The 25,123-nt window shown below is 37.7% G+C and overlaps 1 protein-coding gene across 5 annotated transcripts; it reads right to left on the bottom strand.

The window, feature by feature from the left end:
• Positions 1-1,262: 1,262 nt before the first annotated feature.
• Positions 1,263-25,099, bottom strand: recql (RecQ helicase-like). Of its 5 annotated transcripts, XM_061960644.2 has the most exons (16): positions 24,420-24,474; positions 23,985-24,047; positions 21,339-21,554; positions 20,479-20,658; positions 20,258-20,364; positions 18,753-18,951; positions 18,489-18,655; positions 16,715-16,793; positions 16,492-16,640; positions 13,431-13,548; positions 13,219-13,357; positions 13,057-13,148; positions 9,202-9,418; positions 8,569-8,698; positions 3,943-4,084; positions 2,636-2,785 (listed from the first exon to the last, which is right to left on the bottom strand). In XM_061960644.2, exons 1-15 carry the CDS (start codon positions 24,457-24,459, stop codon positions 3,983-3,985), a joined length of 1,998 nt encoding a protein of 665 aa, XP_061816628.1. In that variant the 5' UTR covers positions 24,460-24,474; the 3' UTR covers positions 2,636-2,785; positions 3,943-3,982. The 5 variants fall into 5 exon arrangements, with proteins under 5 accessions (XP_061816625.1, XP_061816626.1, XP_061816624.1 ...); XM_061960641.1 differs by lacking the exons at positions 3,943-4,084; positions 24,420-24,474 and adding an exon at positions 25,038-25,099 and having other exon boundaries at positions 1,263-2,785; XM_061960642.1 differs by lacking the exon at positions 3,943-4,084 and having other exon boundaries at positions 1,263-2,785; positions 24,376-24,476.
• Between the last annotated feature and the right edge of the window lie 24 nt (positions 25,100-25,123).

Here is a 25,123-nt window from a genome sequence, read left to right as displayed (position 1 = left end):
TGAACACATCTTGTTCGCTGGAGGAAAATACAAGACTTGACTTTTACCAAAAAGCAGACAGATTCAGGGAGCTACAGTATCAGCACAGATAAATGCTAATTCTTCTACATTCCACATTTGCCATTTTGAAAATGATGGCCATCAGACAAGTGCAGATGGAACCGAGTATGCAGTCGGTTGTACGTGAGAAAAATGTGCTCATTAGGAAGCAACACCATGTGCACATTCAGCAGCCGCGAAATCAATATCACCTTGTGGAATGCATGTTAACTTTTACAACAGGCTGCATGCTTGAGCCTGGGATTACTATTCAATACAGCATCTACTTGTCAACATGACGTCTTTCAACATACAGTAACAATAAATATCACACTTAATTATAATGAATCATTTGAATACCAACATTGGCTATGATGCTTTACAAATGTATTGTGAGAAAAAACAAACAATGCCAACAAAATGATTCATACCATAAAGTTATGGTTTGGATCATTTGGAACGTGCTTAAAAAGCATGTCCAAAAAGGAGTAGAAAGAAGCAGAGTTTATATACTCCTATAGGCCTTCTTTGGGGTTCAGCAATTACTATTATATTTACTTCCCGAAGGACTTCTTTGAACTTGTGACAATAAAATCTATCAAGCTACAATATAGTTAACCATGTAGTATTGAACTCAGCAGGGCTGTACTGTATTATAAGCAGCATGATGATAGTGTAACTGTAAGGTGTACTGCAGTGCAGTGGTTCAAATAGAGGACACACACATGCGTGACGCTTTCTTAGCGGGTATTATTTACATGACCGTTGAGAAAATGCAAACATTATGTTTGTCCAACCAAAACAGATTTATGCACTGCCATTATTGATTCAACAAAGTGTTTAAAATTGCAGTGATTATTTTGCACTACTGACTTTATTGTGCTCGAGCAATTTTAAACTATGAAAAAAGGGAAAGATTGTATTATTTTGTTGCTATTGTTAAGTTGACTTATATTGTTGAATTTGTAGAGTGTTAGATTACTCAACAATACATTTGTTTCTTGGTTAATTTTAATCGGTATTAGAATCCGTATCGGCAATATTGGTCTTGTCACATACAGGTCAAACGTCAGCATAGATAATTTATGGTAATCAAGTTGTTACACATTGAAAATTGTATTAAAATCTCAGAAATTGCACTACACTGTGCTATACCGTGTGTGTACCTTTTTGTGTTTGTTAGGCCACACACACTCACGCGCAGACGCACAAGCACACACACATTGTGTATGTATGCACACCAAATTTTATTGAGTAGCGATCGCAACACAGTCTGTTACACTGTGTGTGTGTGTGTGTGCATTTTTGCGCGTTAGCCCACACACACACTCACTCTTTTTTTTTGTCCTGTGCAGCCACTATCAATCAATCAATCAATGTTTATTTATATAGCCCTAAATCACAAGTGTCTCAAAGGGCTGCACAAGCCACAACAACATCCTCGGTTCAGATCCCACATCAGGGCGAGGAAAAACTCAACCCAGTGGGATGACAATGAGAAACCTTGGAGTGGACCGCAGATGTGGGTGACCCCCACCCCCGACACACTCACTCACTCACTCGCATGCATGTTGCTGTGCATGTTCATATCGCGTGCCAATCGGACCTCAGTCCCTTAAGCTGTGTGCATTTTTTTTGTTTGCAGGCCGCCGCCGCCCCCCAACTCCCCCCGCACACACACAGTGCATGGTTGCATGCCAAATGTTACTGTTGAGTAGCGATCACACTACACTGTTACACTGTGTGCGTGCATTTCTGTGTATGCTAGCCCACACTGTGTATGTTTGTACACTGAATGTTACTGTTGTGTTGAGTAGTGATTGCACCAGTCTGTTACACTGTGTGTGTTTTTGTGTTTGTTAACCCTCTCTCCCCGCACACACACACACTGTGCATATTTGCACGCAAATTATTAGTGTATTAGTCGCGCCACAGATTGATACGCTGTGTGTCCATTTTTTTAAATAGACCACACACACACACACTATGTATGTATGCATGCCAAATTATATTGTGGAGTAACACTGCGTGTTTGTGTTGATGATAGTCAAACCCCGCCCACCTTAAAAGCTGTAAACACAACATTAGTTTTTTTAAATTGTACTTTATGTGTCTGTGATCATGTACTGTATATCTATGCTGTCTTCATAACAAACACGCTTACTTGCAGAGTGGTTTCCGACAAAACTGCAGCAGGAAAGCATTGATGGTGTCACCTGTGCACCAGTGTCCTCCTACTACTGACACGTGTCCACAGGCTTCTGGCCGTCTGGGTGATTGTCGTCCTGCGGGGAAGTCGCAGGGACCTGAACGGTTCCCGTATGCAAGCCAGCGCATCCGACTCAGCAGGTTGGCCCAAGTACTCATGGGAGATGTAGTTTATCCTGCGAAGCTGTTTGCTGTAGTACTTCCTCAGGTCACACAGCTCCTCGGCTGCAGTTTCGGAAATAACGGAGGTCCGGGATGGAGAGCTGGACACTGTAGGCACTGTTGTTCTATAAGCGTGGGCTTTCTTTCTCTCTCTTTGAGGGCTGCTGGATTTTTGTTTTGGTACGTTTATTTCAACTTCAACCTCAACGATATGTTGGGCCATAATGTTCGTACCGTCTCCAGCTGCGTACATATGTGTGCATTTGTCTTGTTCAGCTGGCCTGGACAAGTCCTTGTGGGCTTTTTGTTTCTGCCTTGAAGCGGCAATGGAGTTAGTGACCACGTCAATGTCCTCCTTATTAGAAGGCGACACATCCTGAAAGAAAAATATGAGTTATAAAAGAACGTGGAAAGAAGATGTAGCATCAAACTCTTGGCATCATACCGCTCACAAGGTGGCAGAAAATAAGACACCCTTATGGCCTTTAGGATCCAATGTAAATATAGGAATTGAATGTAAATAATAGGTATTATGTTATTGAGTGAGAGGAAAACACAGCCTTTGTGATCAATAGGATGTTAATGATGCATTTTTCTGTATGTCTGAAATTCCATACTAACATGTAACTTGGCTTCATCAAATAATATTATGTCTTCATACCTTACAAACAAAGGAGTAATAGGGCTATGCTGAGAATACAGTTATAATTTCTTTGAAATAATGTGTACTTTGGCAAAATGTAAAAATTATAATGGGAGATTATAGTAGAGAATTTTGATTAAAAAGTTGAAACATTAGGTATTTTTTACCCCAATAATGTTTTATCGTCAAATTTTGACGTTACTTTCCAAATAAAACTCTAGCGTTACAACTTTCCTATTAAACTTCAACTTTTTCTTCATCAAACAATTTAGATTCTGCAATTTTACAAGAAAAATCATGCAGAAAATTAACATCCGTAGTTTAGTTAACATTTTACAATACGTAACTTTTTTGATTTTATTGCAAAAGTTCAAAAAATATTAGGAAAAAGTCAACCTTTTGCAATAAAATTTTATAATACTACAATAATAAATACGTAATAAATAGAACATTTTCTTGCAAAATCACAAACCTTGATTTTTCAAAGATTAAAGTAAAAATGTAGCTTTAATCATAACAAATAAATACAAAATGCTTCAAATTTTTTTCCTGCCAAACTTGATTTTCTCAGTAATAAAACATTTTCCTTGACAAAATGACCTCTTTCACTTAATATCACAACATCTTCAAGGGGTCTGATGAAGATATATTATTCTATAGACTAAGGATGGGCCAGTATTGAGTATACAATTTCAGACTCAGTAATGAAGGTTAGTTGATGCATGCTCTCAAGTATGGCAATAACTACTGATACCAGACAAATAGAACACACGTTTGTCTACAAAAAATGATTTCTGATTTGGTCAAAATGTTCATGAAAGGCTTTATTCAGTGTTCAGTATCTGTAGATTGCCATGCATCGAGCAGAAAACAGGAATGATGGACTGTACTTAGTCAGCTTCTCTTCTGGGTGGGATGGGGGTTGGGTTACTATGTGGCTGGCTTGACTTTCTTGGACACAGGAGCTTCTCCAGCACTCGCAACTGATCTCTTAACCACTCTGGCTTTTCCCTGGTCTCCCTTGGTTTTTACCTGTTGGCCATTAACAACAGTCTTTACCCGACAGGGGTTAAACTCTTACAGACAATGGACTGGTCGTTGAGGATATGTACCGAATCTATCAAGAAAGTAGATGCATGTATCGATCCATAGTAAATGAATACAACAAAAAGTATTGATTCCCCTTAAACGGGATTTCCCAATGGAAAGGAAACCTCAAGTACAAGGATGATTGCTAAACTGAGCATATTGTTTAAAACAGTACAGTGGTACTGCTGTGTTTTGAGATAAGAGCTGTCTCTCGGCTAATTGTTATCAAGCAAAAATTTCAGTTACAAACATCCCCGCCATTAGATGATTTAGGAAATGTCACAGTGAACCCCGTAAAATGCAACCAAAACATTTAGTCTTACTCACTACCATTAGCTTACAGCCAGAGATCGACATAACTTTGTTTTTCTAACCATTAATGGAAGAAAATGAGTGACGAGCAGTGCTGAAAAGAAGTGGATGATATTCATTGAATTAAAAAAAATAAATGATCAAAAACATGACTGAGCGTGTCGCCAAATCAATGCTAGTCTGCACCTAGTGGTTAGAGTGTCCGCCCTGAGATCGGTAGGTCGTGAGTTCCAACCCCGGCCGAGTCATACCAAAGACTATAAAAATGGGACCCATTACCTCCCTGCTTGGCACTCAGCATCAAGGGTTGGAATTGGGGGTTAAATCACCAAAAATTATTCCCAGGCACGGCTACCGCTGCTGCTCACTGCTCCCCTCACCTCCCAGGAGGTGAGGGTGATGGGTCAAATGCAGAGGATAATCTCACCACACCTAGAGTGTGTGTGACAATCATTGGTACTTTAATTAACCATACTGAAGCAGAATGAGTCTAACACAAGCTAAGAATGTTAAAATAATATCTAACCGGCGGACATTTTCCATGAAAATATGGAGAAGCTGCGGCTGGTGTGTTTGACGGAGAAGTAGCGGGAAGGAGACACCGTAGAAGTCCGCTCTCCAATGCAGTACATTATTAGATTACTTCATTAAAATACTGTAGTCGTATTGTTTTCATACAATATTTCTTATCTAAAAGTTTGTTGCTAAAATTGCGCTGTTTTTTTGGGGGGGGGGGGGGGGGGGGGGATTTGAGATCCAAGTGTTTTGATTGAATAGCTTCGTCATAGAACCAATTGAGCTTCTAAATTGAGTTATAACAAAATTCTTACTTGCCTAATAATTGTGCAAACAGAGTACAGTTGATTGCTCAGTTTAGCAATTCTAACTTGTGTTTTCAATCATCATGTAGATGTGCTCCATGAACATTCAAGTTTTGTGACAAGAATCTGTAGTACAATAATTTTATTTATGATTTAGAAGTACAGTGATTGACAGGATTAAATGTGCAGCAACATTCAAACGCTCCAAACCCAGAAACGATTTAAAAACCAACATAACACGAAAATGCTGCAAATTAAAGTCAAATAAATGCTGCAGGATTAAAAACAAATGCAAAAGAAAAATGCTGCAAAAAACACAAAAACAACTGTGTTAGAGACACTTAGAGTTAAGTTCGCCAGATCTGAGAAATAACCGTCTTTAAAGAAGTGTTTGAAAACACATCAAGACAAATGCAGCTTTTCATTCTGGCCACTATCTTCTGGGCATTCCTATATAGATGGTTTATTAGCCTCGCTAACTAGGAGAGCTTGAAATTTCTCGCATGCAGTTGATTTTGTGTGTGCTTTTGTGGCATCTGAGTTTTTCTTTTGCATTTGTTTTTCATCCTGAAATGTGATTGCAGAAAATGTAATTTGTAGCATTTTCCCGTTACACGCATTTAATTCCTTTTTGGATCATTTTCTGTGCCCCTGTTGGCCACCCTAAACCAGGTTAAAGAATGAAATACAGCAGGTTTACAGTGGTATGAATGGCCATGTTTATCACTAAATGCAACATTTCACAATTAAAAACACAAAACTAAAGAAATACTACAACAATGGGGACTTACCTTGAACTGTTCTAACACACACAGGAAATGTGAGAAAATATTTTAATTGACACTGATGAAAGACACATTAGAAGAAGTAAGAAACTGGTTAGAAACAAACACAAAGAATGGACAGAGATTTGTCCTCACACAAGAAGGTTAAGAAGAGCATAAAAATCAAAGCCAGATATTTATTGCATCATTTTTTTTGTTAAAAAACGTAATTACTTAATGTTTACAACATTATGTTACAGAAGTGGCCACATTTTGGATAATAGAGCTTACGTATCTAAACATTCTCTGAATTTTGGGGTGAGGAAAAAGTAACATTCAGTATTTCAGGCCAATGGTGCCTGAGTTGCGTATGTAGGTACAGTACAGACATGACATCTGTTACGTTGGTTGATATTTCTTGAGTTTTCCCAGTGGAGGACAATTTATATGACATGTCTTACAATATCAATGAGTTTTAAAAAGTATACAAATTGAAATAGAAATAGATAAAAAATTGTAAATAAAGATTGGTGTTGGCATAATCGATTAATTATTATTAATCATCACATTGATCATGTATAAACACAGATTATTCCCGCAATTTATTTTGATAAAAGCAAAACACGTTTTTGAGGCAGCCATTGCTAGCAAGAACGCTACTAGTACATCAGCAACAAGCAATGGACAACAACCAGTGCTGGCAAAGTATACACAACACGGCAATGTTGTCAACAAAACTACCACAAATAGACAGTGCTTTAGTAGTAACTGTGATTAAAAGTGTGAGTAATCTGATTTGAAAAATGTGTAATTATATGCAGTCATTATTATAAAAATGTACATCTTATTATTATTTGCATTCTCACGTTTTCATGTAATAGCTTATACTCTTATCTAACAGAACTGCTGTAGTAATTGCGTTGACAATATGTATGACCATTAAGTTTTCATACATAAACAACTCTTTCTTCCGGTGGCTTACAATCTAATAGAAAAATTAATGGGTGCATTCTGGTCATTACTGTGATAGAATCCAGGTTCATACTGCCATACTTTTGTATTGAAGCTCACTGAACAGGAAAGAAAGTCCCCGTAAGCATATTTAACAGCAACATAATGACAGTTATGTTGCTGTTGTCGTTTCACGTTGCTTAGCGATAATAATAAAGTAAACAATAATACAACACGTACTGACATTAACAAACCAACGTTTCATAGAAATCACGTCTTTGGTTCTCTATATTGATGTCGCAAAAAGTGGTGGACGTCAACTTAAGCGGGCACTCTGAAGTAACAAGAAGAACAAGGTGGACCAGGATTTGACAAGTTGTTCCATTTGAACGAGATTTGAACGACTCCTAAATAAACATCCCTGGCATTAGGGACATTACCGTATTTTCTAGACCATAAGCTGCCCCTTTTTCCCCCACACTTGGAACCCAGTGTATTATAAAACGGTGTGGCTAATTTATGGATTTTTTCTTTGCTAACGGCCATAATGTTTTGTATTCAACAAATATTTTTCCTAAAACAGACAGAAACTCTGAAAAGGTGTGTTATTGTTTGTGCTATGGCGCCAACTTTTGTATGCTCACTGCAGTTGCTGTGGGTTGAAAATGTACTTCCTGTTTCGCTTCTTAAACCCAAAGTATTCGTCGATTGCGTTTCTGCTAGAAAAGATTCTTCATTCATCACTCCAAGCAACGTTTGTAAGTTTTACAATATAACTTAAACTATTCATACTTATTAAACCGTCCCATGTGTAATGTCTGTAAAGAGTGTTTTCATGCATACTTGTACGTGCTATCGCAATGTAATTAAGTTAGCGTTGTTAGCATTCGTGAATATGTTAACACATTTACAAGTGTCTGTGTTAGTATTATTAACTTACAATGGCATTACTTTTGTATCTTTTCAGTTTTGTAAATTCACCAAAACGTCACCGTGGAGTTATTGATTCTGTTAAGCTGATCAGAGAGCTAGCCTCCGTAGCTGGTGACGATGACTTCAGTTTTGTTTCATTAGCCGTTTTACTGCCGTGTGTAAGGCACCGTTTGGAAACACTTAAAGTATGTAAATACACATTTACAAAATCTTTCGTACTGGTATATATTTGCGGCTTATAGTCCGGTGCGGCTAATATATTTAACATATTTATTTCTTCTAAAATTTGGAGAGTGAGGCTTAAATACCGGTGTGCTCCATAGCCCGAAAAATACGGTATATTTTTCATAATGATTCTTACATGTAAACTGATGTTTAACACCTCACAGTAATGACTACTGTGCTTGCATAGTTAAAATAGTTGTAGCTGTAGGACATTTTGGAATACCTGTTTGAAGACTTTGTAAAGTCATTACAATATCTGGGATTGATTTTGCTGAAAAGTGGAGAGATATGAAAACGCTTTCTGGAGTAAAGCAGATCGACGTTCATGCATATGTAAAGCAGCACTAGACTATTACATCTAAAAAGGAAAGTTTAATGTACATCACATTATTATTACCATAATAGTGGTATCAAAACTTACCAATGAATGCCCATCATGTGTTGCACGCATCTTCATGCTGAGCGTGTGAGTTGGGCTCTTGAGCAGGGGTGCTTTGCGGCCCAGCTTTAAATAAGAGTGGGTCGTATATGGCGTGAAACTGAATTCTTCCCTAATTGCAACAGACAGAAGACAATAATGAAATGAGAGCAGAACCTAAGAATCTTTCCAAGTATCATGCTGCATAATTTTTACAACAATGTCGCGTGTGCTCTATAAGAGAATACATAAAAAACTGTGTTGCATTTGCATTCATCATAAATATTTGATTTGAATAGTCCAAAGTATGTAAAAAGTACCTGGTACGTTTTTACGCACAGAAATTAATTGGCTATTTGGCCACAGCCTAACGGATAAACTGTTGTCTAATGGATCAAGCAAGGCGCCAATCAAAAAAAGGCCAGCATAATTTCTATAGCAATGTCTGTGCTGTTCTTATTTTAAGAGGGTAAACTTAAAGAACATTGACTTTTATTGAGAATATAGAATGGGATACATACATTTATTTATAGATTATAGTGCCATACTCCATCCATTACCATTTTTTCTTCTGCAAGCACAATGAATTTGTCTGAACCAAATCTCAATACGATTCCACAAAACATTAACAGTAACCTGAAGTATTCTTGGAGCAGCAGTTGGATGATCACATCCTCGGCCTGTAACCGAGACAGTGTGGAAGTCTCCATGAGCTTCCTATGCTTGGTGGGGCCCTTCCCCATCCAGGCTTCTACCAACTTTAGAGGTGTCAGCTTCTCATCCATGGATGCTGCCAACTCCAAAATCTGCACCAGTTGCTTGGCATGTTTGGTAATGTCCAAGGTAAGGAAGTCTGAAGATGAAGATAACACATCTATGTTACAATGACTGCAGATGAGCCTTATTTTCAGTTTAGGTTACACAAACACACAAACCCATGGTTTTGGCACACATTAGGTTCATAAAGAATTTACGTGTTTAATCAAGCAAGTTGCACGAAAGCCTATGACTAATTATATTAAATCCCATTTTAATCTTAATCAGATCTACAAGGCCACCCGGAGGTATGAATTAAATTTGTATTCGCAGCCAAGAGCAAGGGAACAATCCTTTGAAAAATATTAATGAATATTGGCATGATAGAAAAGTGGCTCTGCTAGGATTTGATCACGGCTTTGCAATATTACAACTTTTGGGAGAATGTCCCTCAAGAGATGTAGTTCACATTCTTAAAAGAATACTACACATTTTTTGGGTATTTTGCCCTTCATTCCACAATCCACAATGTCATTCTCCTTTCTGTGCATTCTACAAAAACTAATTGAAAAACTAATAGCATGAGGCAGCTAACAAAGCAGTTAATGGGGGGTCCTCTATAAAGCCTACAATGCCCTCTAAACAAACATCCAAAAAACAATGCTTCATTTACATGCCGTGACCTGCATATTAACAATGTTGTTATAAGCGCTAACTCAGACAAAATATTTACAGTGGCGGTGTGATCACAGAGAGCTAACTATTTTGACATACTGAGCTACTGCTGCTGCATCGCCTCTGAGTTGGTAAAAGTTCATTCTAAATTATAAATCATGCCTATCGCCTGGATAGTACAAGGTTGTGGCCATGAACCGAGAAGTTGGTCAACTTTGACATTCAACTTAGACCCGGAGATGGCGAGAATGACACAAAGAGACGCTCGTTGGCGCCACCTTTTTTTTTGAGGAACTACTTTTATGGCGTCAGGACTTGCTCACACTGCTCCTCCAGATACTAGCGAGAAATAATGCTAACTACTTGAGCTACTTTTGATACTGAATGTGTTTCAAAAAGTTAATGCTTGATTATAAATCATGCCTCTCACCTGTACAGTAAAAGATTGTGGCACCAAGCCGAGAAGTTGATCAACTTTGAAATTCCACACGCTACATAATAATCTGGAGCGACTAAAGCTGTGGATAACAACAAAACAAAAGGAATGCACATAAGACCGGCCAAAATTGCTAGGAAGTCTCAACAAGATGTGCATCTCATTTTTTATCTGAGCTGTGAGGATTATGCAGAATTTACCGACGGAAGCTGAAAGATACAACCATCCCATCTGTCGGCATCCCAGTGAGAACAGACATAAGTGACTAAAACTTAAATTGGGCTTTTTCTTCCGTAATAAGAGATGTTTTTCTTTTGGTGTAAAAAAGCGCCTTTCTCTGTCACATTTTTATCTGTGCTAGATTATGATGATCATTTTTATATGAATGCTACTCCTTCCTGCCTACAGATGGTTGACTGTTTACCATGCTTCTTTGAGGTTTGTCACAAACTGTAGAGCCATGACACACCACTGTGATTTGTACTCTCGGGTGGGATGGCCTTCTCTATTCACTAAGTGACAGTGCCATTGGTACACTTTTATTTAGAAGGGTCTTCTGGGATTATTGCCCGATTACATTTGTACATTAATTACACAGAGAAGTACGGACTCCTATGCACTGAGATCCAACGATCAGCTGTTGCTCTCTGTCCCTTTTGCTTGCAAATAAAGCTTTTGTCAATGCAGCTAATTGTGCTTGGTACATGCTACAAAGAGACTGAAAGATGACTAAGTATTTATCCTTAAACGTTTTAAATCTAAACTTAGAGCATTTGAAGGAGCCTCAGTTATCTGTAACTGTTTTACTTTATGTCCATCCTGTTTTAATGTGTAATGTGAATGTAGTTTTATGTGTAACTTTGCTGCCTCTTGGCCAGAACTCCTTTGAAAAAGAGGTTTTTAATCTCAATGGGATTTTTTCCTGGTTAAATAAAGGTTCAATTAAAAAAAACATTTTGTTATGTTCTTTCTGAAACTGTTTAGCACTCTTGCAACATAATAACTTGAAAAGTCTCTTACAAAGTCTACCATTGTTAGTTTTAGAAAACACAGAACAAGCTTTCTATGTTGTTGTTGTTGACAGAAATAGTGTTCATTTCTATTGGAAAGAAGCTTTGGTAATGCTTAAAATGACCAATATAATGTAAATATTACATGCTATCATGTACATACAGTACGTACTTACAGCATGCATACAAAACAGTGTTCAATGTTTTTTAGGGGGCTTTGTAGGCAGAATAGATTAATCCCCATTACCTCTAATGTTAGCTGCCTTGTACTAGCAGTTGTTTTACTACAGGGTCTCTGCAGATTTCAACAAGTCAAATTTAAGACTTTTTAAAGACCATAACGAATATAATTTAGGACCATTTCACATTTATACAAAAAACGTATAGAAAGATAAGGAATATCAGAGGGCCTGAATGAATTATAAGTATATGAATTCATTCATTGCTCTTTCACATTAGAAAACAAAATGGTTTCTTAACTAAATACGCCGGAAGCTTCTCTATTGTAAACTAATTTTAAAAATATGAGCAAACATTTGTTTTCTTGCAAAAGGTGCGGTGTGCTTCGTAGGAAGTGTTTTCATGTAACAACAACCAGAATGTCAGCAATGGTAGAGGAAAGCATAACAATATATTGTCTGTGAAAGGGACTTTTAGCATCTCTGCTAAAGCTAAGTGGTTAACTTTTGCAGTGCTTTTGCGGGTGTCAGAATTGAGCAAACAAAAACAACACCAGTAATACTACTGTATCCGCACAAAAACGGAGTGCTGAAATTATTGGAATAAATAATATAAGACCATTGTTTTTTTTATAGGTTTTACTGCTGTGAGTATCTTCTTCGGCAATTGGTGCCACTTTATTCAAATAACACTCCTTGGGGGGGGGGCGAAGTTGATCCTTGTGTAGTTGTGCAAGTGGCTGTGGCGTTTCAACATCTTTTGACACAGACTTCTCCCGGATTTTTTACTTTTACATTATCATTCCACTCACTTTCACTGCAATGTTTACAAACGCTTCCCTCCTCCATGGAGCCACATCCGGGTCCTAACCCAAATTGTGACACCTGTGAAAACACTCTATACGTTTCCATCCACTGGCTTCAAGCATGCATTAAACTGATCATTCTGGAGCCACAAAACGTTGAACTTGCACTTGAGCTGTGGGCTTTCGTAAAATTTTCCCCGCTGCTATTCTAAGCTGTATCAACACACCACTGCGTGCTCACAGCACACTAGCTGGTGGTGCGGGATAAATTCTCACAGGGCAGCACAGGTAGCCTACTTTAGTTCCATTTTGTAGTTACGTTATAGTATTGTCAGAAATCAAAACATTTCAAATCAAGACTGAAGTTCATGCATGCTTTAAATAAAAGTGTCGTTAATAGATTTTTAAGACCTTTCAAAATCGTATTTAAGACCTTTTATGAGATTTTAGCAACATTTTTGACATTTTAAGGCCTTAAATTCAAGACTTTTTAAGACTCGCAGATACACTGTACTATTTAGAATGCACAGAAAAAGGAAATAAATGTGTTCTTGTCTCACAAAAGAATTGGGAATGATGGGCAAAAAGTCCCCCCAAAAAGTGCCCTGCCGCCATCGTTACACACACACCTTCTGCATTGCGGCACACATCACACATGCTGTTGCATCCTATGTCGTCCCACACTTCATCAAAATGGACAGCCATGACAGAGCTGCGACACCTGGCAACAGCAAGAAAAGATCCCGTGAGGCTTTATAAGATTACGGTGTTCAGAACCAAGAAGGTGCTACCTGTCCACACTCTGGCAGTAGGACACCATCTCCATCAGCTTTTTGTGACCAACATTTTCCATCACCACCATGGTGCTGATGCGAAAGATATCAGCAAAGCCAAAGTAGGCAATGCAGTCTGCTGGAAGATCATCTCGACCTGGGGACCAACAGATTTTATTTTTTCAACATAGTAGCTTGATTTATTAGTGATCTTAGTGTCTTTACAGCACCTGCACGTCCACTCTCCTGATAGTAGTTTTCAATTGACTTGCTGATGGTGTGATGGATGACGAACCTGACATCGGCCTTGTCAATGCCCATACCAAATGCCACCGTGGCAACCACCACCTTGAGGCACCAACACTCATGTTAAACTTTATCAGCAGTTTTGACATACAGTGGTGCCTTAGTTTTGCTTAGTAATTTCTCCAAAAATATGAACAAAAAAAACATTTCATAGATAGTTGTACATGCAGAAAACAATACGGATTATGTTTAAATGATGAATGTAATGGATAAATGGATAAAAAAATTTACATAACTTTTACCTTCATTAAACTTGTTTTGGCAACAATAGCTATGAGCGGAGAGGGAAGATTGGACGGCCACGCGGATCTCACCTTTGTATTTTGGTGCACATTTTTTTCTTGAATTCAGTAGTGTTTTTCACATTATTTATCAAAGTATAGTTTGACACATCAAACTTATACTGCTCTCAGGGTTAATGTCAAAAAACAGCTATGGACAAGGCAGGAATGTAACCATTTGTAAGTGTCAAACTGGGTGTATAATAGTGTATTTTTGATTTGATTTGATTTGATACCGTATATTTTATTTCAAATATGCAAAAAACAAGAGCAAACCTGATCCAATACAGTGCTACAGCCTTAACAGCCATTATAACAAAATGAAAACAATGGAGAATAAAAACGAAAAAATAAACAAAATGAGCAATGGACTTTCTATTTATTTATTTTTTTACACATTTGAAAAGGAGTGAGAATATGTTTACACTTATTTAATCCCATCCCTTTTCTTTAAATCACAAATTACTCTGAGCTAGAACTACCTGTTCACTCTATGTTCAAACTTAATGAACTTGTATGAAATTGTGTGGGTGCGGTTTTACTGTGATTGAGTAATGCTATGTTTTTACCTATCAGTTTTATAACATGTATTCCTGTGTTTTTATGTACTTGTGATGTTTTAACCCTGTCTGATTGCGTTTGTAGGGACTACGGAATTTAGAATCTGTTGTGCTTATATTTCAATGCAAAATGTTAATCAACATATAGTGTCCCCAAAAATGTTATTGAACTGAATTGAATTAAAGTGGTGTCTTATTTGCACTCATTCTTAATTAAAGAATAAGCATAAAGACTAATGTTAATTTGTGTTAGCAGTGATGACCTCAAAGAGGGGACGGTTGAGAGCAGGCTAACACAAACACGTTTTGTAAAGACATAATTGGACCCACACAGTGTATATATAACATGACAAGACTGAGTCACCAACATGTGGGATTATTGCATTGGGCACTTGATTTCGCAGAATGATAAGGGGGCAAACGGACTAGTTTGTCTGGCATAATGTTTATAGGTATACGAAAATAACGACAAATTTTGGCAAAAACTTTTGCCAAAAACAGAGTCCTTGTGGGGCGTACAAAAAAGAGGGGCATAAAAAAAACGAGCTGCAGGTCTTTGATCTCCGAACAACACCTGAAAAAGTATATAATAAAGTATACAGAAAATTTCCAATTCTAGAAGACTTTGAGGCTGTCCCTTGGCCGCTCTATTCATTGATTTTCTATTAAGGTCATGCTAAAAGACCCATTCATAACCTATCTTCAGTGTTCTGGCTGAGGCCAGGAGTTTATACTGTTAAGCAGTTCAATCTCTGGTTTGTCATGTGACCTTAGAGCCGTATATTTAGGGTTTGTTTTGTTGAATTCCGAATTGTATGACTTTTTTGGAAAAGAGGCTTGTCAGTAGAGATGGGTACTGAATCCTGCTAGTCCTACCGGGCACTGATTCATGTAAAATCCAACGCTGCCATGTTACGGTACCTAAATTGCTCGAGCTATTACGCTCTGTTGCCGGCTCTTCGCACTTTGGCACTAGGTCATTACTCCAGCAGCACAGAGCGGACTCAGCCAAACTACCTCTAGGTTAATGCCAACAAAGAAACTGACTCAGAAAATGCTCCAACGTAAGTAAAGTGGGCTCCACTTTTCCAAAAATGTGCTAGCTAGATGCTAATATACATTTGCTTTGCTATTGACATGCTACTGATTAGCATTAGCAATTTTACAAGGCAATTTCAACACTTCCAAATCTGTTAATGAAAACTACACCTAAGATGCATGTTACAATCAAACAGCTGGTGCTTAATACAGGGCTTGAATTTAACGACGGCAACCACGGCTATTGGCGCGACCACCCTCATCATTTGCCGTAATGCCCTAAAAAATGTACCAACATCGGCGGCAAGAACATGCCGTCACCGCCATTGACTTTTTACTTGTTAATCCCCCAGGGATGTAACGGTAAACATGACGGTTAGTAACACATATATAATTAATACTTTGGCCATAAATGGCAGCCCTAGATCTCATACATGAACACAATTTTTATCTATATGGACAAAAAGTGCAGTTATGTCTTATGCCATTCCATTATGTTCTGCCATCTTTCAAAATTTATATATACACATGCTTTGGAGCCCCTGCCTCGAAAGAAAATAATGTTTGCCTTGGTGCCCTTCTAACTTGCCTTGGTGCCCTAAAATATGAGCACTCCTTTAAGGCAACACTTGCCTTGACCTTAAAAAGTTAAAATTTGAGGCCTGATAATAAGTACATTACTTGCAGTATTAACACTTTTTAGGGTGCAGCAAAAGACTAGATTCAGCAAACGCTGAACTGACTCGCCAACACACCATAAACTGTACACTACTGCCATCTAACGTCTTGAACTTGCAACTGTAATTAATTAATTAATTCTTATACAGTATTTAAAAATGAGATTCAGAAATGTTATAATAAAACAAGATATAAGAACTGGACAGCTGTAATAACAATCAGCTCATGTTTAAAGGAAATTTAAAAAATTTATATTTTATCATCAAAAACAAAAAAATATTGATTAACACACAAAAGTACGAAAAAATTGGTACCGTTGAATACCGGTATTGATTCCCAGGTACCGAACCGGTTCAAACATGAACTGTTCCCATCCCTACTTGTCAGGTGCAATTAAAAAAAAATGTTAGGACTCAAATTCCAAATACCTGGATTTTGCCTGAGGTCCATTTGCGATGAATACGAGACTTATCGTCAGGATTCATATTTGCATGGTAGGGATAGGCTATGATGTCCCTTTGCTGGAGTTCAGCAGACACAGAGTCTGCATCCTTCTGAGACAGCACATATATGATCCCTGTGGTATGAAAAGAAAATTCAAATTTGTATGCCCTTAAAATGTATAACTTGCTGTAGTGTTGACTATAGTACCTGACTGGTCCTTGTATCGGTTCTTAATCAATGAGGTAATGTCATTCATCATTGCGCTGTCAGAAATTTTAACACGAACCTAAGACACAAAAAGATGCTTGGATTGACACAGTAATTAGAACATGCACGTTTGATTACTACACAACTTTCAAAATGTAAAGTGAAACAATGGCACTTATAAATGAGAGAACGCAAAATAAATGTAAACATAAACCAATTTAACAGTACACAAATCTATTTTTAACAAGGAACAAGGAGGAGGCAGTATGAGGAGAACAAAAGTATTAATTACTGCAGATAATCATTATAAATAAGTTTTTATGAATATAGTTCTGTATGTATTCATTCATTATGAAAGGCTTCTGGTCGTATATGCTCCTGCAATAAGTCATCATTTATTACATTTTTTATTTATCATATACAGTATTCTTGCATTTATTATTGTTGTGTACTTATTTATTAAAATTTCAAATGTATTTAATTCCTTGCTTCTTTCCTTTGTTTTTATACAAAACAACAATATGTGAACGGAAGTTATGGGAAGTGTAAACTGGTTTAATTCAATAATTTATGTAATTATTAGTAAATGCCAAGATATGGAGAAGTGGTAGGATTAAATAAGCTCTGCTTTTTCCTTCTCCTTTTCGGGTGTGTTGCACTGCTGCAATGTGGAATCACATTGTGTTCCTGACTGACAATACATAATATTTAAGCATGTTTAAAATAAAGTACAATTATAACTATGATTACATAATTATCATCTAAAATGTTTACTTTTTCATTCTGAAATAGATAATGTAGCTAATGTTATTCTGAATTTTGTGTTGCAAAGATGCAAAGAACTAAGAGCACAACTGAAAACACAGCAGCAAAAACAAGCACTGTGAGAATACAGTACATAAAAAATAATGATAAAAACTCAGAATATTATAAGACAAACAAAAATAAACACAAATAATTTAAATTAACTAATATAAATAACATTATGAGAAACAATTATCAATTTCACAAGCATAAAGTTGTAATACTACAATAAAAAAGTATGAAATAAAAATTGGTAGTTGTTTTTACACTTTCAGGTTTTCCCTGTCAGGGTGTCGCTACATTGAATCAACAGCATTAAAGGTTTTGGCTTTGTTTCAAACCCATGCCTTCTGCCATGAAAGGTACAAGGGTGTACTATTACGCCATTTATAGTAAGATGAAATAGTTTCAGCAGTTTTTGGCGATTATACAAACATGTGAGAAAAAACTATGTGTAACTCTTTGGTTTGTGTTAGTTTTTTTATTAGTCAATATTTTTAACACATAATTAATCACATTACTTATTTTTTAGAAACACTTTTGCTGTCAGGTTCTTGAGGTGATTTTGTAATTGAAAAAAAAATTATTCCAACTTTATTCTACTGAAATTACGAGTTTATTCATAGCTTTGACCTTATTTTCTTATTTCAGCATGATCCTAATAATCTAACTTTTTAAAGTGGCAGCAAGATACACTGAAAAGAAACGAAAATCGCTCATTTTGCATGATATATGGTAACGTTAACAAAGACTTGGCTACTACTTACTCCTCTTTGGACATGTTCATTTGTGAAAGGGAATTCATGCAACAACATTAAGCATTTTCAAAATGAATTAAACCATAAATCACCTTTTTAAATTTCAATCAACAAAATACGTTGTCATGAATAAATCATTTTATAGTTCATAGGCAGAATAGCAACAGCTGGTTTGTAAAAATGAAACAGTCTGGCTGTCGCAACTACTTCACCTCATAATATAGATTGCTTCGGTGGAAGGACACTTTGAGTGTGACTGGGTTTTGTACACACAGAATCTCGCCACAGTCCTTGAGGATGCTGCTGGTTGCTGTGGCTGTGAGCCCAATCAGTGGTACCTTGGGGAACTGCCTCTTAAGGATGCCGAGACGTTTGTAATCTGCAGAAGTGCCACACATACACTTTTCATAGTATAGTTTAAATGTGCAAAAAAAATACATATCTGGTTTCTCTTTATGAGACTTAGAAACCCCCACCTGGTCTGAAGTCATGTCCCCACTGGCTGCAGCAGTGCACCTCGTCCACAGCAATGCGACTCAGCAGGCCTGCATTGTTGGCTTTCTCCAGACGAGACATAAACATCTTGCTCTTGGCAATCTTTTCTGGAGTCACATAAATCATCTTAAATCGGGCCTTCTTGTCAATCATACCAGCCATCACTGCCTTAGAGTGCTCCTGTAAATACAGAAGAAACTGCAGCTGTAGATTGTATGGTGAGTGTAGATACCCTCTTCTAGACACCTTTACAACACATTTCTTGTGATTTCATGGGAGTGCTCAATTCGGATTCAGTGCCTTCATCCGAGTTTTGATTAACTGTATACAGAACTGTAGAACCCTCTATTCATAGGGGTTACGCAAGACGCGAAAAATGAACACATCCCATTAAAAGTAGTGAAGTGAATTATATTTATATAGCGCTTTTCTCTAGTGACTCAAAGCGCTTTACATTGTGAAACCCAATATCTAAGTTACATTTTTAAACCAGTGTGGGTGGTACTGGGAGCAGGTGGGTAAAGTGTCTTGCCCAAGGACACAACGGCAGTGACTAGATTGGCAGAAGCGGGGATCGAACCCGGAACCCTCAAGTTGCTGGCACGGCCACTCTACCAACCGAGCTATACCAAAAAAAAAGTGATTAATCTGATTTAAAAATACATAATTTGACAGCACTAGTTTAAATGTTACACACTGACATAAGTCGTTGCAGATGTTATCACAGGTCATTTGATCCATTTTGATAGTACGGTGATCATATAAAAAATTTAATTGACACAGTGCATTGCACAGAAATCAATAACTATGAAGTTCTCATTAGTAAATAAATACAGATGGGTCTTGGTAAAAAAATTCCGTCCCCAGGGATTTATGACAGAAAATAATTGAGAACCACTGGTATGCAATCTTGTACTATAATGCTGGACAATGTTGAGTGACTTATATTGTAAGTGTAATAAAGTCCCACGAGCTGGATTCATAGCTGCAGCACTCATTTTTTCACCTGCAGATAGTGCCTTCAAACCACTTTCTATTTAAGTTACCAATAAAAAAAACTAATGATTTACAATTCACCAAAAACATTACAAGAATATGAAGTCGCTCCCATTTACGCCGACAAACAATCAATGTCAACTAACTCATCACGTTCCGGGTCAGTGTCTTCTTTTATTACTAAAAAAGGCGCCCGCTTAAGTCGACATAACAATGTGATCGTTTCTAAGACAAATGGGCCCAATTATGTTGACAGTTGTTGTAATATTGTTAACAAAATTATTATTGCTCAGCAAAAATAAACAACAGCAATATAACTAATGTCTACTTATACAACATCAAAGCATTTGACTTCCTGTTCAGTGCAAAGTAAGCTTCAAAATAAAAAGCATAAAAGCATAGCAGTATTAACTTTAACCTATTAAATGCTTATGCTGACGTTAGTCAGCCAGTTTGAGCGGCGTCGACTGAACGGGTTCCACTGTATTACCTTGGTACTGGAAGCATTCAGCATTACTGCTGACAAGCCAATGGACTTCAGGTACATGGTCTGATCCTCCATTAGCGACACCAATGGGGTCACAACCAGTGTAAAACCTGTGCAGACACACACACACACACAGACACACACACTTGACCTGTGTGTATTGAAAGGACATACTGTGTACACATTTCCTAAATTGTAGGATGTGTGCTCGGGTCTCACCGTACCGTCAGAACAGATAGCTGGAAGCTGATAGCAGAGGCTTTTTCCTCTGCCTGTGGGCATCACAATAAATAGATCTTTCCCTGCCATAGTCAGATTGATGGCCTTCAACTGCACTGGTCTGAAGTTGGACAGGTGGAAGGATTCCGTTAGTTGCTGCGTCAAATCCCGGGACCAGGCAAAATCTATCAAGGTGATGGACATGGGAAACGTTAGGCATACACTTGGAATTTTTACACTTAAACCCTATTAAAGAGTACATACTAGTATCATATATTCATTATTAACCAATCCATTCAATTTTTTTTCGCTTTTTGAGTCGCGGCAAAAGCATTCTTAGGATGAAAGCCCAGACCTCCCTGTTCCTAGTTACTTCCTCCAGTTCCAGTTTGTTTTGACCCTGGATCATTTAGGAGTCTATCTATTGTTTCCTATAACGAATGTTTGTAAAATGTAACTGTGGAGGAGCAACTCCGATTAGCATGTGCACATTTGTATCGATATACAGTATTAGTACAGCATTGGTATTATGCGACTATCGCAGAGTGATCGCTTGGCATGTGCATTCTCTATCGTATTATGTATAATATTACTTTTTCAAGTCCGATAACGCAACGTTGCATATACGTATACCGACACCAATCTGATACTTTCTTTTCTTTTTTCTCGTTATAATCATACCTGTATGCATGCACATCGCTTAAGATAAACACTAAAAAAAACACCATATTCAAACTGTGCAACAAATCTTCTAGCAAGTATCAGCAAATGAAGATTATTACCACTGTTATCACTACATAACCTACATTTTAAATGCCAAAATCCTTAACAGATATTGTTTAAATGATGGTCACTGTTAAGGTACCTGTGCATTCATATTGCTGCATTTCCTCGTTGCTCATGGCTTTGGAAGACTTGCTTGATGAAGATGATGCAGATGCAGATTCACAGGCATCCTCCAGTTTAGACAGCAGCGCATTCTTACGAGAAGTCAACTCGGTTTTCTTCTCATGGAGCTCAGCGATCTGTAACTCTACCAACTCAAGCTCCGCCTCCACCGAGTCCAGTTCTTCCTGAATATCTATAAAGGAAATTGTCAGTAATTTAAAAAGATTAGTTTCACAGTTATATTGTTCACTGTTTAAGCATAAGAGTAAAGGGAATACACTATGCCTGTCTTGATGTTTTAATTAAGGTATAATCTGCATTTAGAATTAGAGGTGTAACGTTACGCCATAATAATGTTTCAACACATACATTGTTTTTAATGTCACGGTTTGATTCATTTGGGGTCGGCCCTGGTCTTACCTCAAGAGTCGACATACTAAGGCTTTGTTGAACTCACTATCAGATCAGCTGTTCTGGACCCCGACACTTTTGAGTTTCACATCTTAGCGTAAATTAAATCAGACTTCTGCTTTCATTTGTTGAACCTGCTAACTCAGTGATTCTCAAACTGAGGTAGTCAGAGTAGTGTATACAGAGAGTATGGACAACCCGGTTTCCAACGATCTCCTCAATTACTGGTCAAAAGGTACTAACATGCTCTATGTTACGTACCAGTTTGAGGCTTAATTTATTTTACTTGAAGATTGTTTTCCGAGTGTTTGTGGCGTAAACATGCCCTGTTGTGCGGCATGAGGATGCACCAGTCGGAAAAAAGGTGGGAAGCAATTGCATATGTTTCTCCGCGACCTAAAAAGGACAAAAATATGGGAAGCGAAGGTTTGCCAGGAAGGCTGGTGAGCCAATAACCAGGGCCGAGTTAACTTAAGCGGGGGGTTTGGGTGCCCCACCCCAAACCTCGACAACCCACCAACGCCCCGCACCAAAAAATCAGTTTGAAAAAAAAAAAAAAGAAATCATGATTTTACTCAACAGAACAGCAACAATGAAAAAATATCACACATTTAACAAATAATTTTGTTCACGAATGCATCCCCTTTGCGAAGGGCGCATGCACATCTGTGTGAGCGTGATAGAAGCTGGAGACTGCCTGTGTTTTAGCTCAATAGTAATATGCTGGTCTTTCACACAGGCTTTCATTGCCTCGCTCATGACAGTAGGAAAAAACAACGCAGCCGAGAGAGAGAGATCGCTAGAGGAGGCTGAGCTGTTTGTGATTGACAGCTTTGAACACCAATCAATGCATTCCGCTGTCAAAATCGGGGGCCCCACCCAACTTCAGCCCAGGGAAGCCCGTGCATTAAGGCGGCCTTGCCAATAGCAGATTCTTGTGTGAGGTAAGCAAGCATACATACACATGGGAAATGTGGTATATTGCACTCTGACACTCTGAGTAACTGTGAACTAATACATTTTGCCTGACAAAACTTTGTTTCAAAATTGCACCTTTTCTGCATGTCACCAATAATCCAAATTAAACTAATAAATATAGCAGTAAAATGCAGCATTAGTTCAGTATTCAAGTTAATATGGTGATTATGAAATCAGGAAGCTATGACTTGGCACAGCAAAACCTATGAAAAATATTCAAAATTGCAAAAGTAAAAGCACAGGCATATATAGTGCAGTGATTACAAATACATTGGAGGCAGACACCACAGTTGACATACTTCACACAAAAGTCATCATTTATCCGTAATTTTTGGTCCAAAGCTAATTAGGATTTTGGCAAAATGAAGGTAATACGTTTATTTGTGGTCGTTGTGTATTTACCGACGTACATTTCGCAGTCGGGATCGTGTTCAGGAGCTGCTGGTCACTCAACACTGCATAAATGTATACAATGGAGTGCATCAAATACGACCGCAAAATTAGATTTTGAAGAAAAGAAAAATGTTTTATTGTAAGTTTTTGAGCTGCAGTATGCTGAGAACTATATTTAGACTTATTATTTTGGTTTATTTCGTCAGGAAAACCAACATCAGAATGACTCAATTGCATGTATCCGGGCACAGCCCCTCATGGTTCCTGTTGTTTAATTGTCCATACTCTGTTTATACACGACTCTGGTGTTAAAGGTACACAGGCTTTATCTAGTGGTACGCCAAATAATCTCTTTGTTAAAGTACAGTGTTTTATTTTCCTATATTCAAATAGAGCGTTCCTGTTCAAACAGTGTGTAATGTTATAGTGGCCAAAATTATTAAATATATTTGGTAAATAAAACCTCTGCCTTGTTTTTAATGAATACTTGGGCCTACTACGCTACCGTATTCTGATGTTGGTCTTTATGGTGGTACTTTGAGAGTTAAGTATTTTCTGAGGTGGTACCTGGTAAAAAAAAAAGGGAGAATTACTGTCCTAACTGGAATAACACCCTGGGCTTTGCCAAACATCTTCATCCACAGCGTAAGACAGTAATGTGGGTAAGGTCTTGCACCTGCAGAGTTGTCCCTTGAGGGCAACACCTCCGTTGTTAATTATGTCTCTCCTTTTCTGACTCCAGTGTGTCCTATGGGGCTATGTACCAACCTTATGCAACAGCATGTAAAAACGGCATACATCTCAAAAATGTTGTGTCTATTGTGCCACATCACAGACTCACCATTTGGCTGACCACGATCATCCATGATGATAACAACAATTGTCAGATCTATACATTTAATTCCTGAAAGACAAAATGTAATGTATTTCAATATACTGTATCAATATTAATATTAGTTTTGGCTCAAGCTATTCTGCAAAAGTTAAACAGTTCAAAACATGCATATTTACATTGTATATATACTGTACACGTCAGCAGGTTAGTGCCTTCCTTATGGAGCAAACTAGCCACGCTAATTTAACTTAGCAGGAAACAACAGCAAATCGCACATGCACGAGCAAATTACGTGTTAGCTTATAAATTCACAATCATACCCGAATATTCAAGCCCGACGTTGATATTTTTTTAAGCTAATGAAGCAAATAGTCGAAGAATATCCGATACAACTAACCATTCAAACCCAATTGACACCAGTTGCCTTGTTGTTGAACTCACTTTCTGTTTCTATGGTTTGACCATTTGTACGAAACAACATGAAGTCTTGTTACCCCGGGTTTTGCCTTGCAGGCTACCAATATGCTTTATTTCTGCATTGATAAAGTGTAATAGTCCCAAACTTTCGTAACGCGTGTGCTAAGTCCATAAATTAAGTACTGTTTATTTGATACACAATAAACTTCGAGCATAATGTCGACATGTTAACATAGTGTAAAAAATGTGATTTGTGTGTGTGCGCCTTGAAGAGCGGACACTGTTTTGGGAGATGTTGAACAGTGTTGAGCTAGACTGAGTTTGGGTAATGTCACAGCGCATTTCGAAATAAAAGCATATCCACCCATCCATCCATTGACTACCGCTTGTCCCTCAATGCAAAATTGCGTTCCAGACATTGTCACAGCGCATATGTCAAAATAAAGGCACTTCAGAAATTAAAGGGCAGAACAGAACAGAACATATGACGTCCCTGAGTAGAAACATAACCGCCAAGAACCCATTAATGTGTTATTCAAGAAACATAAGTTACTAAAACAGAACCTCTCCATAAATATATTTTAAGCATTTTGCATTCTACGTTAAATTGAATTCATAGCGTAAGTAGACATATTTAAATACCGTAATAATTCAATGACATCGTACTGTCACGGGTGTAATTGTGACAGTAAAAGGCGCTGTTGTGAACGCAACACAATGCTATTCCG

This window comes from Nerophis lumbriciformis, linkage group LG05 (assembly GCF_033978685.3).
Source record: "Nerophis lumbriciformis linkage group LG05, RoL_Nlum_v2.1, whole genome shotgun sequence".
Taxonomy (NCBI): Eukaryota; Metazoa; Chordata; class Actinopteri; order Syngnathiformes; family Syngnathidae; genus Nerophis; species Nerophis lumbriciformis.
The sequence above is the reverse complement of the archived record's forward strand: the minus strand, read 5'-3'. Positions and strand labels throughout refer to the sequence as shown.